Source organism: Strix uralensis, chromosome 3, assembly GCF_047716275.1.
Source record: "Strix uralensis isolate ZFMK-TIS-50842 chromosome 3, bStrUra1, whole genome shotgun sequence".
Taxonomy (NCBI): domain Eukaryota; kingdom Metazoa; phylum Chordata; class Aves; order Strigiformes; family Strigidae; genus Strix; species Strix uralensis.
The window spans coordinates 108,908,381-108,922,707 of NC_133974.1; the positions used below are offsets into that span (position 1 = coordinate 108,908,381).

The following is a 14,327-nucleotide window of genomic DNA, read 5'->3' on the forward strand; positions in this document are numbered from 1 at the left end:
ACACTACCTAGACCTCCTTTCATATTTTTAATGTACTCCAAATCTTATGAAAATTATAAACTCACATATTTGAGGTTCAAATTTCTCTGCAGACTCAAGCCAACAAAAGCAGCAGGTAAATACTTGCAAGCTCCATGACAAGGACTGTAACAGCAGCACCATGTTGGAGGTAAGGAAGCCCTTCCCAGCACAGCTCCCAGCTCTTATGTGTGCTCTATGTAGGCCTGCGAGCCCAATAGCTATACAAGCTCTGCAACAGGCATCTTTTATAGAAAGCTGCCATACTGTAGACATCAAAGAAACATGTGTGCTTGCAGTTGTTTCAGGAATTGGCAATGCAAATGCCAAGAATCCACTCTGACACTAATTTGACCATAATTTGGACCTTTACCTGCACCAACTCTTGACCAAGGACAAACGCTTCAACAGGAGAGCTTGAGGAGCCTGCAGAGGCTTTCGTCTGCCGTGCGTTCTCGGCAACAGCTGCTGTGCACAAAGTTTTTCTACTCTTGTAACTACAGGAAGGGGTATATGGGAAAACAGCTGCACGGCTGTGGCTTCCCAAGTTCTGCCTGCCAGCTGAGCTGTCCGGCACGCCTGTGTGTGTGCAGTGCAGGACAGTGGCTGGCGCCCACTTCTGCCTGCAGCTGAGGGCATGGGAGAAGTTGCTGATTCAGATCCACTCCCCCTGCTCCGCCCGTCCTACTTCTTCTTGTGGAAATTACCACCTCTTCAGATCTGCCTGCAGAGTGGCTCATCTAGGCACCCCCTAACCTACTTTGGTCAACCTGAGCCAGACTTAGCTTAAATGGATTAAGTAGGAGGTTTTGCTAACTCAGTTTGATTGAAGTGGGTTAAGGGGCACTCGCACAACCATCTCTGCAAACACATCACGAGAGGGCATTAATTCCTGGGAAAAGGCAATGACAAGTGGCTGGGACTATCAGCCTCTTTCGCAGACACAGCTAAGTCAAGAGTTCACTCAAATGAGGCCGCACAACTTCAGGGACAGGCATGAATTTACTTTGCAAACATCAAAAGCTACTGTTCCCCACCAGCTACATGTTGCTGTTCTCACAACAGCACAGGGGGAAGGGGAAGCGTGTTACTCTTTCACTTCAGGAAGAAGTCAGCAGGGTTCACCTGCCAGGAAGGTTCAAGCTTTAGCATTACAGCAGACTAGGAACTGCTCATGTCTTCCCTTCTGCAGGCTGAACTGAGAAGGAGGTAATTTACATCTGATCTGGGCTGAGACATGTAGTTTAGAATTAGAAATCAACTTAGTTAAAAGTACCGAAAACCCTTTTGCCCCACATGCAGTTACACTGCTCCAGGGGACTTGGGAAGGTATCGCTATAAGCATCTAATCTCACTTGCCCATTCTGGTGATTTGTACTCTTCGATTACGTCAACCATGGCAGCATGAATAGCACAGGTAAACCAGCCTTAAGTCATGCCTATCGCATAAAAAGCTTTTTTATTTAAAGACTAATGTAAGAAATCAATGCATTTCCAGTGTGTGCCAGCAGATGATCTAACTCCATTTTAAGCATGCTCAGTAACTTCATGTAATGGTGATACAAAATCTATGAGCAGCTAATGCTGCGAGTAACTGTCTGCTTCCAGAGCGCTTCAAATGCCGGTTCATGAGCTGGCTACCAGATGTGTTCTTCTTTTCCCTGAAGGCCATCACGAGAACTGCTATTTCATTCTCAAATCTCAACAGTCAATGTTGTGACAGCATAGAGTCTGTTCTCTAACATATGTCTCTTGCACGACAGCACATTAATTTGAATATGTTATTATGCTGAAGGGACTAAACTGACCACTTAACAGGAAGAGATGCATCTTTCTAGCTATCAAAAGCAAACAGCTTAACAAGAGCACTGTCAGAACAGCATCCAAGTTTCTACTAAGGCCAAGCTGGCAACACAGCCATATGTAGGGACAGCTCTCTTGCTAGTGTAATGGTTATTGACATGCACATATATAAACTCCCTAACATACAGTAAGATTAGATTAGACCATATTATATGATGGGGGGGGAGGGGGGGGGGAACTAGGAAACTAGCAAACTAGGAAACCATGCTACCTTGGGAAAGGTTATGGCTAAAATGTATGGTGAGTGTGGATCATGGTGTGCCCAAGGCTGCGAGCTCCCCAGTGGCCCTGATCAGGGGTGTGTTTGGAGTGTATTTCCTTTCACAGGAACAGGGGCACTGGGGAAAAGGAGGGAGGAGAGTAGCGGGCACACAGGTCTCATCCTGACTTGAAGTTGTGACTTGGCTGGGACAGGCATCGGGACAGGGCCCTAGAATCCTGCTGTCCACGAACAGCCTTAATTGTCATGAACTGCATTTTAACAACCAAGGCACACCAATATTTAATTACCCTGTTAGGACAGTGTAAGTCTGAATCACTCGGTAAGATGCTTGTGTGCAAAAGAAGTAGAAAATTAGCACTGATGTAATTAACTATATATGGCTCAGCCTGGCAAAACCATTAGCCAAGCTGTTTAAAACATAAAACCCATAGAAAGGAGCAGTGTGTTTTGTGCTCCTTCAGGAGCTGTGGAGTCAAAAGCCGTGGCTTGATTTGGCATGTTATAACCCATCCAGGAGCATGAACTGCTTCTGACTGCAGACTTGGTTCTCATGGGCACTGAGACTCAGAGGCTAGTGAGATGTCAAAGACTTCAGATCTCACTGTACTCAAGATCTATCTGCACCCTTATGCACAGAAATGGCCTTTCAAAAAAAACCCCAAAAACAACTGATTGAAGTTTGCACCGGTACAAATCCCAAGCCGGTTTAGACCATACACACACAAGAATGGAATGTATAATCACCATGCCCATGCCTTCTCCTTAACTTTACTGAGGGCTGGGTTGAAGCTATTTTGAAAGAAGTGACTATATCTCCTTCTTCAAGCATTAAGCATTCCTGGCAGCAATAATTGCCCTGTAACTAACTCCTCATTAACACTCTTTTAGACCTGTATAACTGCGCTGACTTTATATTGCTCCTGGTCCAAGAACAGGATTATCATCTCAGCACCAAAGTCTCCCCTTAATTAAACTGTTACAGATACAAAAAAAAAAAAAAAAAAAAAAAAAAAAAATCCACTGAAATAAATGGAATTACTCTGGATTTACAGCAGCATAACTGAGATCAGAGTTTGTCCTATTGTTTCCTATCAAATCTATAATTTAGCATGATAATGCACAGTGTTCTATACAAAGCTTCTTGTAGCTGGAAAGACCAGCTTGTTTTACCCACCAGTAGTGTGTCATAGTGACAGATAATTATTTTAATGAATTTAATACTCTTATCTGAATTCCTTATCCAGGAAAGAAAATACAATCGCAAATAAGAATATGGCACCTGCTTTAGATTGAATAAAAGCATTAATGTGAAGAACAGGAAACCAAATATCTAACCTTGAGTGATGTTGAGCAGCTGCAAGCTGCAACGTCCATGAGTTTGTAGGAGTTGCAAGAACTCACGATCTCTGTGGATGATATTTTAAGAGACAATGCAAGGTCTTTTTCTACTGTTTTCTTCCAGTTCGTCATTTATGCAAAGGAAGACACTAGATAAAAACCTAAAGAAATTACCATGTGGAATCCAGATGCCTGAACATAACTATACAAAGCAGAACTTGCAGTGGCAATGCATGTAGAAGCTTGATCAAAGAGAGATCATTAATCATGTACATACAGGTTGGATGAGGGGAAAAGGCCTGAGGAAAAAACGCATGAAAAATCTTCATCACACAAGTACTTACATTGTTGCTTCATAGCTTTTTATGGCCTTAAATCCAAGCGAAAAAAGAAATTATCTAAGGTGGTCTAGGGAATATAGCAAGGATATACAAGGAGAGACTGAGGAAAGGGTAAATGAGGTTTTATAGCATTCCAGATTTCACTTACAAGTGATGGAATGGCCGTTAAGACCACTGGAATGATTTCTTGCACGGAAGAAAGCAGGAACTCAAGAAAAGAAAGCAAGATAAGTATGTATGTTTTAGCAGAATTCTTACTAGCTACTAAATTATTATTGGCTGGATACCAAACACTCCACACAGTGATAAACAACTGTTCATTTTATTTCACTAAACAAAAAGCCCATTGAAAGATTTCTACTATTACTGCATTCACTGGAACTCACTTGAAAAATACAGTTTTGGACATACATCAAATACAACTTACAGCTGAGTAACTGCAGTGGTCTAAGTTACTTTTCAAACATGTCAAGAAAATGTTCTGTTCTCCAGGCAAGAAGAGAACAACAGAGCAAAGCAGCACACTAACTATAGGTATCAGACATTCCCTGAGGCTCAGAAATAGCCTCTCTTTTTAACTGCTGAGATTTCAGCAACTGGCCTTGCTTTCAGGAGAGCTGGAGGGGTTGTTTCACGTGCAACCCCAAGCTTTGGTGGCAAGCCAGCAAAAACAGTAGGAATTCCCATATCCTGTCTTGCCACCAAAAAAGGTACATTTTCAACAGCTGTGTCAGCACAACAGTACGTAAGGCCACACAGTAAACTGGAAAAACAAACTGATCGCGGTGTTACTAAGAACGGTGCTGCTTTTAATCCAAGCGTTGGTTTGATCCCCAGCACAGTTACAAACAGCTGTGGCAGCACGACCGTGGGGCCATAGGTGGTGGTGGTGGTGGCAGGGTAGATGAAATCCTTAAGATCTGCAGCCAGAAACAGGCTATGCAGAGTTGTGTATCAGGCTGTATATAACCATCATAGTGACACATCACATTTTCTTCAGAGGTAAGGCCAATTACAAAATCCCTCTCTCTGTTCTTTGCCCTGGCTGCTGCAGTCTGTCATCTCCAAAACTGTGCACATGTAATAGTTTTAGAAGCTGCATCCTAAACTGGATCACAGAAATCATCTGGGTTAAGGAAAAAGAAATACCAAAATGGGTTTGTTCTCTAATCTTGCCCTGTTGCATTAGTTCAACTGCAGAAATTGCGAATTACAGGGCTACGGACTGGCCATTGGCAAGCTCCTAAAACAGCTCTTGTGTCAAAAAACACATAAAAGATTCTGAATATTTGAGTCAAAATTAAAATCCTCTGAAAAGCAACCCTAAGGTACTTCTGACTGGACAGCCCAAAATTTGGACGACTCCTTCAGAAAGAAAATATCCATGTCCCACGTAAAAACCTGGATCCAAATTTGGTGAGCAATGGTTCTGTGAAATGTTCTGTGTGTTACACAGTTTGTGCTCCCCACACCTTTCATTTTCATATATTTACATCCCTGGCATGTCCATAAAGCACTACCAAATGCAACTCCTACTCTGCTGTTGTAAATGGGTACCTAAAACCTAAGATAGTGGAGAAGCACTCCCTCCAGGTTAGATTCTGTGTTTGGGATAACTGCTTTAGGCTCTGTCAATACATTTATCACCTTTAATCAGTGCTGTTGATTATCAGCCTCGCTGAAAGACAACTCTCGTGTTTCTGAAGCTGGGTTCTCAGACACCGCAGCATCTAAACTCTGTGAGCAGTTCTGGATAGAAAAAAAAAAAAAAAAAAAGTCCTAAGTCTTTCCACTATTCATAGCCTCCACTCATTGGTGCAAAGCCCTTTAACAGAATTGTTTAGACCACATAACACCCACAAGTCGCAATTTATTAAAGTTTGGCAGTCTAATCACTCCAGACTTTTTCAGAGTTGATCCCCACAGTAACAACTACTTTCTGCTTTACTGACTCAGGGAAATTCATTCTAGTTTTTCTCCCTTTACCTCCCATCCACCCTTTTATTTCTACGCCACGTTTCTTCATTCTCCCTTGTGCCTATTGTGCCTTTTGTGGTCAAAAATCTAAGCTACTATTCCCCCACATCGCTAGTGGAGACTGGAACAGCCTGCATAATTTGTCCCTTTACATGCAGATCTGCCCTAAACTTTCCCATTTATTTGTTTGGACACACTGTTGAGGTTTGCTCACTTCACTAAAACTAACTTGAAGTTGTGAGTCATTATCAGCAGCTTCTGGGTTTTCAGTGCATCCCTATGAAATGGACAATAGAGGACTGCAATTTTTATGTGTTTATTGTAATCGCAGCAGTTACACAAGCCATGTAGCAAGTCAGAGCTTAGCACTGTGGCTGGCTACAATCTTTGTGTAATTAGAGAACAAAAATCACTGGTTACTTCAGAAAATGGGATTTTAAAATGTAACAGAAAAATCATGGATTTTTTTTTTTCCTCTCCCATGTTTTATGTCAGTGCTCTACACACACACACACATATATATTTGAAAAGCTGGGTTCCCCAAGATCTTTAGAATTTCATAACTTTCAGTCTCTTTCTGAAACCAGCAGCTTTACTTCCAGTGCCAAGCCCTGCCTCAGTACCCCTCTGAAACGACCGCAGCAGCCCCGGCGGCCCAGTGAAGCCAGTGAGCTGCTCCTAAATATTCTTTTTAAAGGCTGCCTAACATGGAGCCAACCTCCAGTTTAACAAAGGACCTTCCAGCCTGGGAAAATCTGGGCTAGATGCAGCGGTGAAAGCTAACCTCCCGCTCACAGCCCGCCTGGCCGGGGCTGGCCTGGGGCTCCGGCCTCACCTCCCACCGGGCCCTCCCAGCCCTGCCAGGCCAGGCCAGGTCCCTCGCCCCCACACTGGGGGCCCCGCGCCCCCAAAGCCCCACCGTGGGCCTCACAGTGGGAGACTGACGCCGAGGCGGCCCGCGCCGGGCCTGGCAGAGCCCCGCAGGCGGGCGGGCTGTCCCTCGGCCGGCGGCGGGGCTCGAACCGGTGACATCCGGGCGGCGCGGCCAGCCCGCGCCGCTCCGATGCGGCGGCGCAGCCACCAATGGGCGCGTGCACCCCCGCTGTGGGCGGGGAGGCGCCTGCCCGCATCCCGCCGCGCCTGGAGGGGTCGCTGTGGCGACGGCGCCGCCCGCCGGGCTCCCCTCTCTGCGCCCGTCGGCCGCGCTCCGCCCCCGGGCCCAGAACCTCTGAGTCACGCGCTTCGCGATTGGGCGGCAGTTTCCCGCTGGCCAATGGGAAGTGCTGGCTGGCAGGGAGGCATCGCCCGCCTTCGGCGCCATCTTGCCGCCGGCGGGGGGAGCGGAGCACCGAGCCGCGCCGGGCCGGCCCCGCCATGCCGCACTACCAGGCCTGGGAGGAGTTCACGCGCGCTGCCGAGAAGCTCTACCTCGCCGACCCTATGAAGGTGGGTGAGGGCCGGGCTGAGCTGAGCTGAGCTGAGGGGCTCGGCGGGCGGGCTGGCCGGCCGGGCCTCCGCCGACCGCGGTAGGCCCGGGGAGGAGCGGCGCTGGGGTGAGGCGGTGGGCGCCGGCGGCGTGGTGGCTCCGGCGCTCTCGCTCTGGCCGCCCGGGGAGGCAGGCGGTGCCCTGGGTCCCGGCAGGGCCGGGGAGCGCCTTGCAGCGTCTCGCAGGGACCGCAGTTGTGCCGCGCCCGCCAAGGGAGGGGGTTACTCGCTGGTGTCACGCCTGATCTTCCTTTTTCACGGAACGGAAGTTCTCATTGAACACCCCAAAAACGTACGTAGAGGATGGTGTTACCAGCGACAGGTATTAACCTGTGGAACCGACCTCCAGAGACGTTGTGCTTATTTATAGTGTACCTGTATGTTAGAATCCAGGCTTAAAAGTTCTGCTGAATGAAAAGTGTATCGAGAATTGGCTTGTTTTATGAGTTTACAACACATTTGAATTTGTCTTCCTAAAAAAATAAAAGCATTCATTAGCTCTTACATTGCGTTGTTGCCTGCAGTGTCATTTCAGACTGGAAGGTGTTTGCTTCCTAAAAGGTAATTGCTCTAGGAATTAACTTCTTGGTTCATAACTGCTTTTTGTTTCTGGTAACTTTTTCAGGAGAATAGTTTGTGCAAATGTTAAAAGTAACTTCAGTCTTCAGAAAAAACATACTTCAGCCAAAAAGCAGCACAAAAAGTAATGTGGAATTCATATGCTTAAGAAAACGTCAATAAAAAAGACCTAGTTTTTGTCACCAAAAATAGGGCACATGAGCATAGGTGACTGCTTCATATGCAATTGCCAGCTATCTACTGATAATAAAATTGTCCTGTTTTACCTTCTTATGTTCTGTAACATTCAATTAAATGGAGGAGGAGTGTCACTGCAGCCAGGAATTGCTTTTCCCCCTTTTCTTGAGGGGCCCTCAAAGACAATCTTCTCCTATCCATGGCAATAAACATGTCTATTTGCAAAGGAGCTTAGGCCTCAGAGTTACAACACAAGTACCCTTCTTTTAATTTGCCAGAGAACTAGCCTGAGGAGCTTTTTTATGTGATTGGGCTTGTCAAGAAACTTGAAGGAAGAACAAGAATCATGGGAGATGGGTGCATGTTCTTCCTGTGCTTGTGAGGCTAGGCAGTGAGTGGTCTGCCTTTTGCAGGAGCGAGTTATGTGTCGAGTCCATGCCAGCTGCCTGAGGCAGCCTCTCGTGCTTTTGGGCCTGCTCAGTGGAGAGATGTACTGATACACAGCTCTTGTGGTTGGAAGGTGACAGTTTGTTAAACAAGAAGGATAAATCTGTGACAAGATATATTTTGAAATTCCTGCTCCAGGACGTATCTTGTAGTCAAGGAGGTTGTTGGCCATTACAACAAAGACCTGTTCATAGTGTGAGTTCAGAATGTTCTCAAAAGGACACCTTGCTTTGTTTCTGATGCTAGCTGAGGCTAGAAACAATAGATATAAAGTCTCTGTGGCCAGTTCTGCAGTCAGGAGGAAGCGTTTAATGCTCAGTCAGTTGCTGAGGATGTTGATTTTTATCACCATGGCTTTGAGAACTTTGGTGATTTGAGAATCCAGAGGGACTGTGGCCAGGTTAAAGCTCAGGGCAGGTGACTACAGTAGTAACTGTTTTAGTGAGAAGTTGAATGCTTGCTTTCAGACTTCAAATTTAGCCTTATTGAGTCTTGAAAGCAATTTAGTTTGAAAGGACTCCCTTCAGTCCTCTGACTGTAATTACTCTAAAAGTGTTATTCTTTGTATCTTCCCTTTCCACTTACAGAAACATCAGAACACTTCAAATCTGTTTGCAGGCAGCAGTGCAGCTATTGAAATAACTGTAGTGATTGGAAATATGACTTTTTTACATAACAGTTTAGGTACCGTAGAAGAAAAAGTAGTAGTGTTGAGCTTACCCCACTCAGTGAATCTCTTTCAAGTCTTCACGTAGAACTATTTTTTTTTTAAGTGTTTCAAGTTTATAAGCACAAACTTCCAGTTGTTTTTTCTGAAGCATGATATATGGTGAGGGGGTGTCTTGTGTTGATGTTACTCTTGGAGTTTACCTTGTCACTAAGGTCTCTGCAGCTGTCATTACTCTACTTACAGTGGTTTTATCATGCCCAATGTTAAGCTTCCTGATGCTGCTGTAATACCAGTTTAACATGTTGGGCAGGGAAGTGTGATGGTTCAACTTCCACACCATGTTGGCTGTAGGATTAGTGGCCACCAGAGCTGAGGACCACCACAGAGGTGACACAGATGTGAAGCAGTACATAATCCTAATAAGGTGGTCTGAATTTGGGCAAATTGCCTTCAGATATGTTCTGAGAATCATTAGCTATAGATGTTAATTTTTAAAATGTTTGTCATTTCAGGTGCGGGTTGTTCTCAAATATCGACATTGTGATGGGAACCTCTGTATCAAAGTAACGGATGATGTAGCTGTAAGTACAGGATATATTTCACTTTCAGGGGTTATTGTATCTCTCCCAGACTTGCATTTTGCTGTCAGTCAACTTGGGAGCTCTTAGCCATTGCCTGACAGTTTTCTAAAAACTTGTGTTCAGACTTCCCTGGTTGTTGTGTCTGTGATTGACACTGACCTGTGGTTCAATTCTGCACAGTACAGGAAAGGTTCTAACGCTTCCCTGTTCTTTATGGGTGTCAATGTAATTATTTTAGGATTCTATGAAAAGAGAAATGAGAATTACAAAAATCTCGGACGCTCTTAATCTGAAAATGCTTCATGGAATGCCATTGGTAGCTTCTGCCAAAGCATTTCAGGATCATCTTCAAACAGAGATGTTTACTAGTGTGAGTGTGGTCCTTTTTATTTGCTCAGACTGGTGACAACTTCCAACCGTAGGTTAAGCTCCTTTGTGATTATGAGACAGTGGAGTGGTTATGAGACCAAATGACAAGATCCACTTGCAGTTCAGAGATCCCATTTTCTGAAATACTGTTACGGTGTCAGTTATGCATTCAGTAAAAACTGTGCAACACATATGCAACGTGGAATTCTGCAGTGTCTTCCAAGGGTTGCTGTACAAGGCAATGGAGCAGCTGTGCTTACTGGTTGCCCTTGTTCTGAGTAGCCTGGGAGGGGGTAGGATGTGAGGTGGTGGGCAGCAGGTAGAAATGCATCAGCGTGCATCGGTATATGTACGCGATGTGCATGCCAGCAACAGGTTCTTGGTGCTAGTGCTGTTATAGCCAAGTTGTTGGTTTTCTGCAGTCCAGCGTAAGCAACAGTAGTCTGCCCTTCTCTTATCTTCAGACTTGGAAGAAAATCAGATTTCTTCTTTCCAGGAAAAGTAGTCTGGCATCGGTATTTCCAATACCTGGGAGAGATGGGAAACTCCAGTAATGACACTTCTTGATAGGATAATAGGTCTTAACGTGGATGAGATGTTGAGGCTGGGACACTGATAAGCTAGGGGCAATTTAGTTGAAATCTTCCACAGGGGAAGTTGGAGTCTGGTGGTTCATGAATGTGAACTCTTTTCAGTTATAGGCCACCTTACCTGCTTCTGGTCACAGAAAGCTGTTACACTGGTGGGGCAGCAGGGGATTGGTTTTGCTTTGGGTCTTGGGTTTTTTTGGGGGGAGGGGTGGGTGTTATTTTTTTCTAAAAGTGGGAAGGGAAGTCTTCCTTGATGCTCAATCTGTAGAACTAATATAGCTGGAGGAAAAAAAACCTGTTTTCTACTGTTCATGTCTGAATTAAAATAGAAATTTAATGCTGGCAAAAGTTGTGGTGTTAACAACACTGAAGAATGGAGCATTCTGGGGGTTTTTTCATTGTTAAATTAGCCTGGGGAGTCATACTCATGCTGTACAGGTGTAGGGAATTACTTAGTCTGGAAAAAAAAAGAAACCCCACACCCTAAGCAGTCTTTCTATGATAAGTCATTGGCATATTACTCTTGTTCCTTTTGCATTTATAGGCTTGTCACATGAAGGAGTTCCTTTTTATCTTAGTCAGATGCTATGTTCCTTATTTAGGACTGTCATAGAAACAGATTTTGCTTGGGGGAGGGGATCCCCTTCAGTGGGAAATACTGAAGTGATTTTATGTCACTGGCAGTGTAACATTAAGGACTGTGAAAGGCAGAATAAACTTACTTTCAGAATATAGAGAATAGGGAAGGAATTTCAGGTTTAAAATCTGGTACTATTTTTAGACAACATGAATAGGAGTGTCTTTAGAGACAGCTTTAAACCCCAAGTTTTAGCACCTTTTTGAGAGAGAAGAAACTAGGATAAATCATGAGCTTCCCTATTAGTGGAAGGCATGAGCCTTTCAGAGAAACTTATATGTAAACACAGATGTGTGTGTATTTTAAAACAGGGTAGATACCTGTTTGTGCTGCCTCATGGTAGCAACATGCCACAAATGAACATTTAAGTGCTTGCCTTGTTTTGTGTGTTTCAAGCACAAATTTGTTGCAACTATAAACAGGACAAAAACAGTTCGAGTGAAATCTGATATTAAGCAACTTTCTCTTACAGTGTTTGCTGTATAGAACAGACCAGGCACAAGACGTAAAGAAGATCGAGAAATTCCACAGTCAGCTAATGCGACTCATGGTGGCTAAGGAATCCCGCAGTGCTGCCATGGAAACAGACTGAATTGCTGAAAATAAAATGAGTGCTCCGGTCATATTTCACTGGAAGAAAATATCTCTTGGATTTGAATGAATACTGGGACAGGAGATGCTTTTATGTACCGAAGTGGACTGATGACAAGTCTGAAGCATTTTTCCCCCCAGACTCTGCTTTGGAAAACTAGGAAAATAAATGCTTTCAATTGAAAGCTTTATATTTATTTTTGGGAATTGAACAAGAAACTATTCTGACACATTAGGTATGCTAAGAAGACCAGTAAATATTTTAAATCTACAGTACTTTAGTCTGAATTTGATGGGCCACAAGCATATTTCTGGAAAGTTACTATAAAATGTCATATAGGTTTCATTGTGTTCATACCTTATGCTGGTGTATTCTCACAGTGAGAAGGTTTATTAACCTGACTAATACTGTAGCACGATGACTGGATCTAATAAATATTTACATAAATTATATACATCACTGAGGTTTAGAAGACCAGATGCTTTCTGAGCTGAAGTGTTAAAATTGCCAATTTGTATTAGCACTATCACTAGCAAGATTTTTAGCTCTTGGTATTGATCTTGGTCATAAGCTGTGCAACACTATCTGTGATACAGTTTGTAGAACTGTTATTGGCTAAATAAACTTCTGTATTTTAAAAATTGAAGTAAAACTTTGCTTGAATATTGCTAGAGATTGGTGAGAAACTGGATGTTTTTCTTCTGCTTATGCAAATACTGTTATTAAAAAATAGTCTGGCTTTTTTCCATACTTGAACTATTTTATAGTAGCAGGGGACCTTTTCCCATCCTTGCTTCAGGCAGAGTTGAACTGTATCAGCAAGACAAATTCTAGAAGCTCTTGCCTATTATTTTGATAAAAAAATGCAGCCAGGCTCCCTTATTTTAGCAGCTTGCTAACTGTGCATTTTCCAATGTTACATGTGGCAGATGGATGTCAGCCAATGAATAAATGGATGAAAACCAGCTTAATAAATACTTAAATACCACTGTCAAAAATAGACCAATGCTCCTGTGGCTTAGACTTGTTTCTCATTGTTACCTCTGGTAGGGTGATGGAAGCCTTAATTGTCTCTTGCAAAGGCTTTTTGCTTGAAAACCCAGTAGCTGAAATTGATACTTGCTTTGACTAGATCTTGCATACTTAAAACCAGATGAATATTTTAATGTAATTATGCTATTGGTATAACTAGGCTTTTTCAGGACTAGTGTTTTGGCTTAAACCAAGCCACGAAAGTAAAGCAGAGCCATACAAAGACTCTGTGGTGACATTTATATATAACAAATCAATCTACTTAAATAGCTACCTGCTGTCACATACATAAAAATAATTGAGCTACTCGGAAGCAGTGGAGTTCCTACATTTGCCAAGGGCTCAGAAAAAACCCTGGCTTGAATACTGCATTAGAGCACCCTTCCAGCTGAACATGTAATGTTGCATATTGTCGGAAAATACTGCAGTGCTAAATTCCCAGTGACTACTCAGATTCTAGTCTACAGGAGTGACTGGTACGTACGTAACACTTTTCTTGTTGCATTGGCTTTTGAAATACAGATAAATCCAGAGAGAAGGCTAAACTTTGTCATAGTTAAGCTTTAATAAGATACTGTAATGCTAAAAATTTTCCTTGATGCTCCAAATTATTTTCTTAATATTTGCAATATAGTATATTAAGTAGTTAAGCTATTTTTGTCTAAATCACTGTTCTGCAGTATGAAAGGTTGCTACACAAAGTCATACAAGCAAAGATTTAAGCTGTTAAATTGAATTGGCAGGTGAAAAGGCTGCCATTATTTTAGTGTAATTTTTGGACATCTCTTATAAATTGGTTTGGCACGTAGGCGTCTTCTGTGAGCTGAGGTACAGAAAGGCTTGAGTGATATTTGCTTGTGCACGGAAGAGGAAAGTAAAGAGAGAGAAGACTGCAGGCGGGCTTGGTGTACACTTAAGCAGGTTTTAGAGGGGGGGCACTGCTGTCTAGGGGAGGGGGGCAATTCCAGTACTTCATGTTAGAGTAGCAGCTGTCAAGCAAAAGAGGCAGGGAAGTGCATTTCTAGTTTTCTAAATTATTTCTGTAAAACCATAAGGAAATGGTGTTACTTCTGTAAGAGTATTGCATTGTTAAGCTCGTTCTCCATATACTCAGAAAAATGAGGGTGGTTCTGTGCAGTCATAATACACAAGAACACTGATAAAGCTACTGCTTAAAGAAAAAAAAAACCAACAAAACCAAGCTTTTGAAAACTTTTTCAGAAAAAGACAGGTGCTTCTTGACTTTGTCCTGGAATTCTCAGCAACTTCAGTACTGTGTTCATGGGGTGGTAGAAAAGCTGTGAACTCAAAGCTCTGCTTTTTTGTGCTTTTACTCTTGTTGAGAGTGTGCGTGTGTGCGTATGTACACTGATCACTTTCCTAATAAACTTCCAATGAGTTAATCCAT

General features: G+C 43.3%; 1 protein-coding gene across 1 annotated transcript; it reads left to right on the plus strand.

Moving 5' to 3' along the window:
* Positions 1–7,052: 7,052 nt before the first annotated feature.
* SRP9 (signal recognition particle 9) lies at positions 7,053–14,327 on the plus strand. The gene is made up of 3 exons (XM_074863835.1): positions 7,053–7,206; positions 9,631–9,699; positions 11,768–14,327. The coding sequence occupies exons 1-3, from the start codon at positions 7,135–7,137 to the stop codon at positions 11,885–11,887; spliced, it is 261 nt and encodes an 86-aa protein (XP_074719936.1). The 5' UTR covers positions 7,053–7,134; the 3' UTR covers positions 11,888–14,327.

Bases quoted from the DNA above. Each gene is read 5' to 3' on its own strand.
- SRP9 (XM_074863835.1), top strand. From the start codon at position 7,135: ATGCCGCACTACCAGGCCTGGGAGGAGTTCACGCGCGCTGCCGAGAAG. The intron at 7,207-9,630 runs GTGGGTGAGGGC...TTGTCATTTCAG, and splicing joins ACCTCGCCGACCCTATGAAG to GTGCGGGTTGTTCTCAAATA. The intron at 9,700-11,767 runs GTAAGTACAGGA...TTTCTCTTACAG, and splicing joins AAGTAACGGATGATGTAGCT to TGTTTGCTGTATAGAACAGA.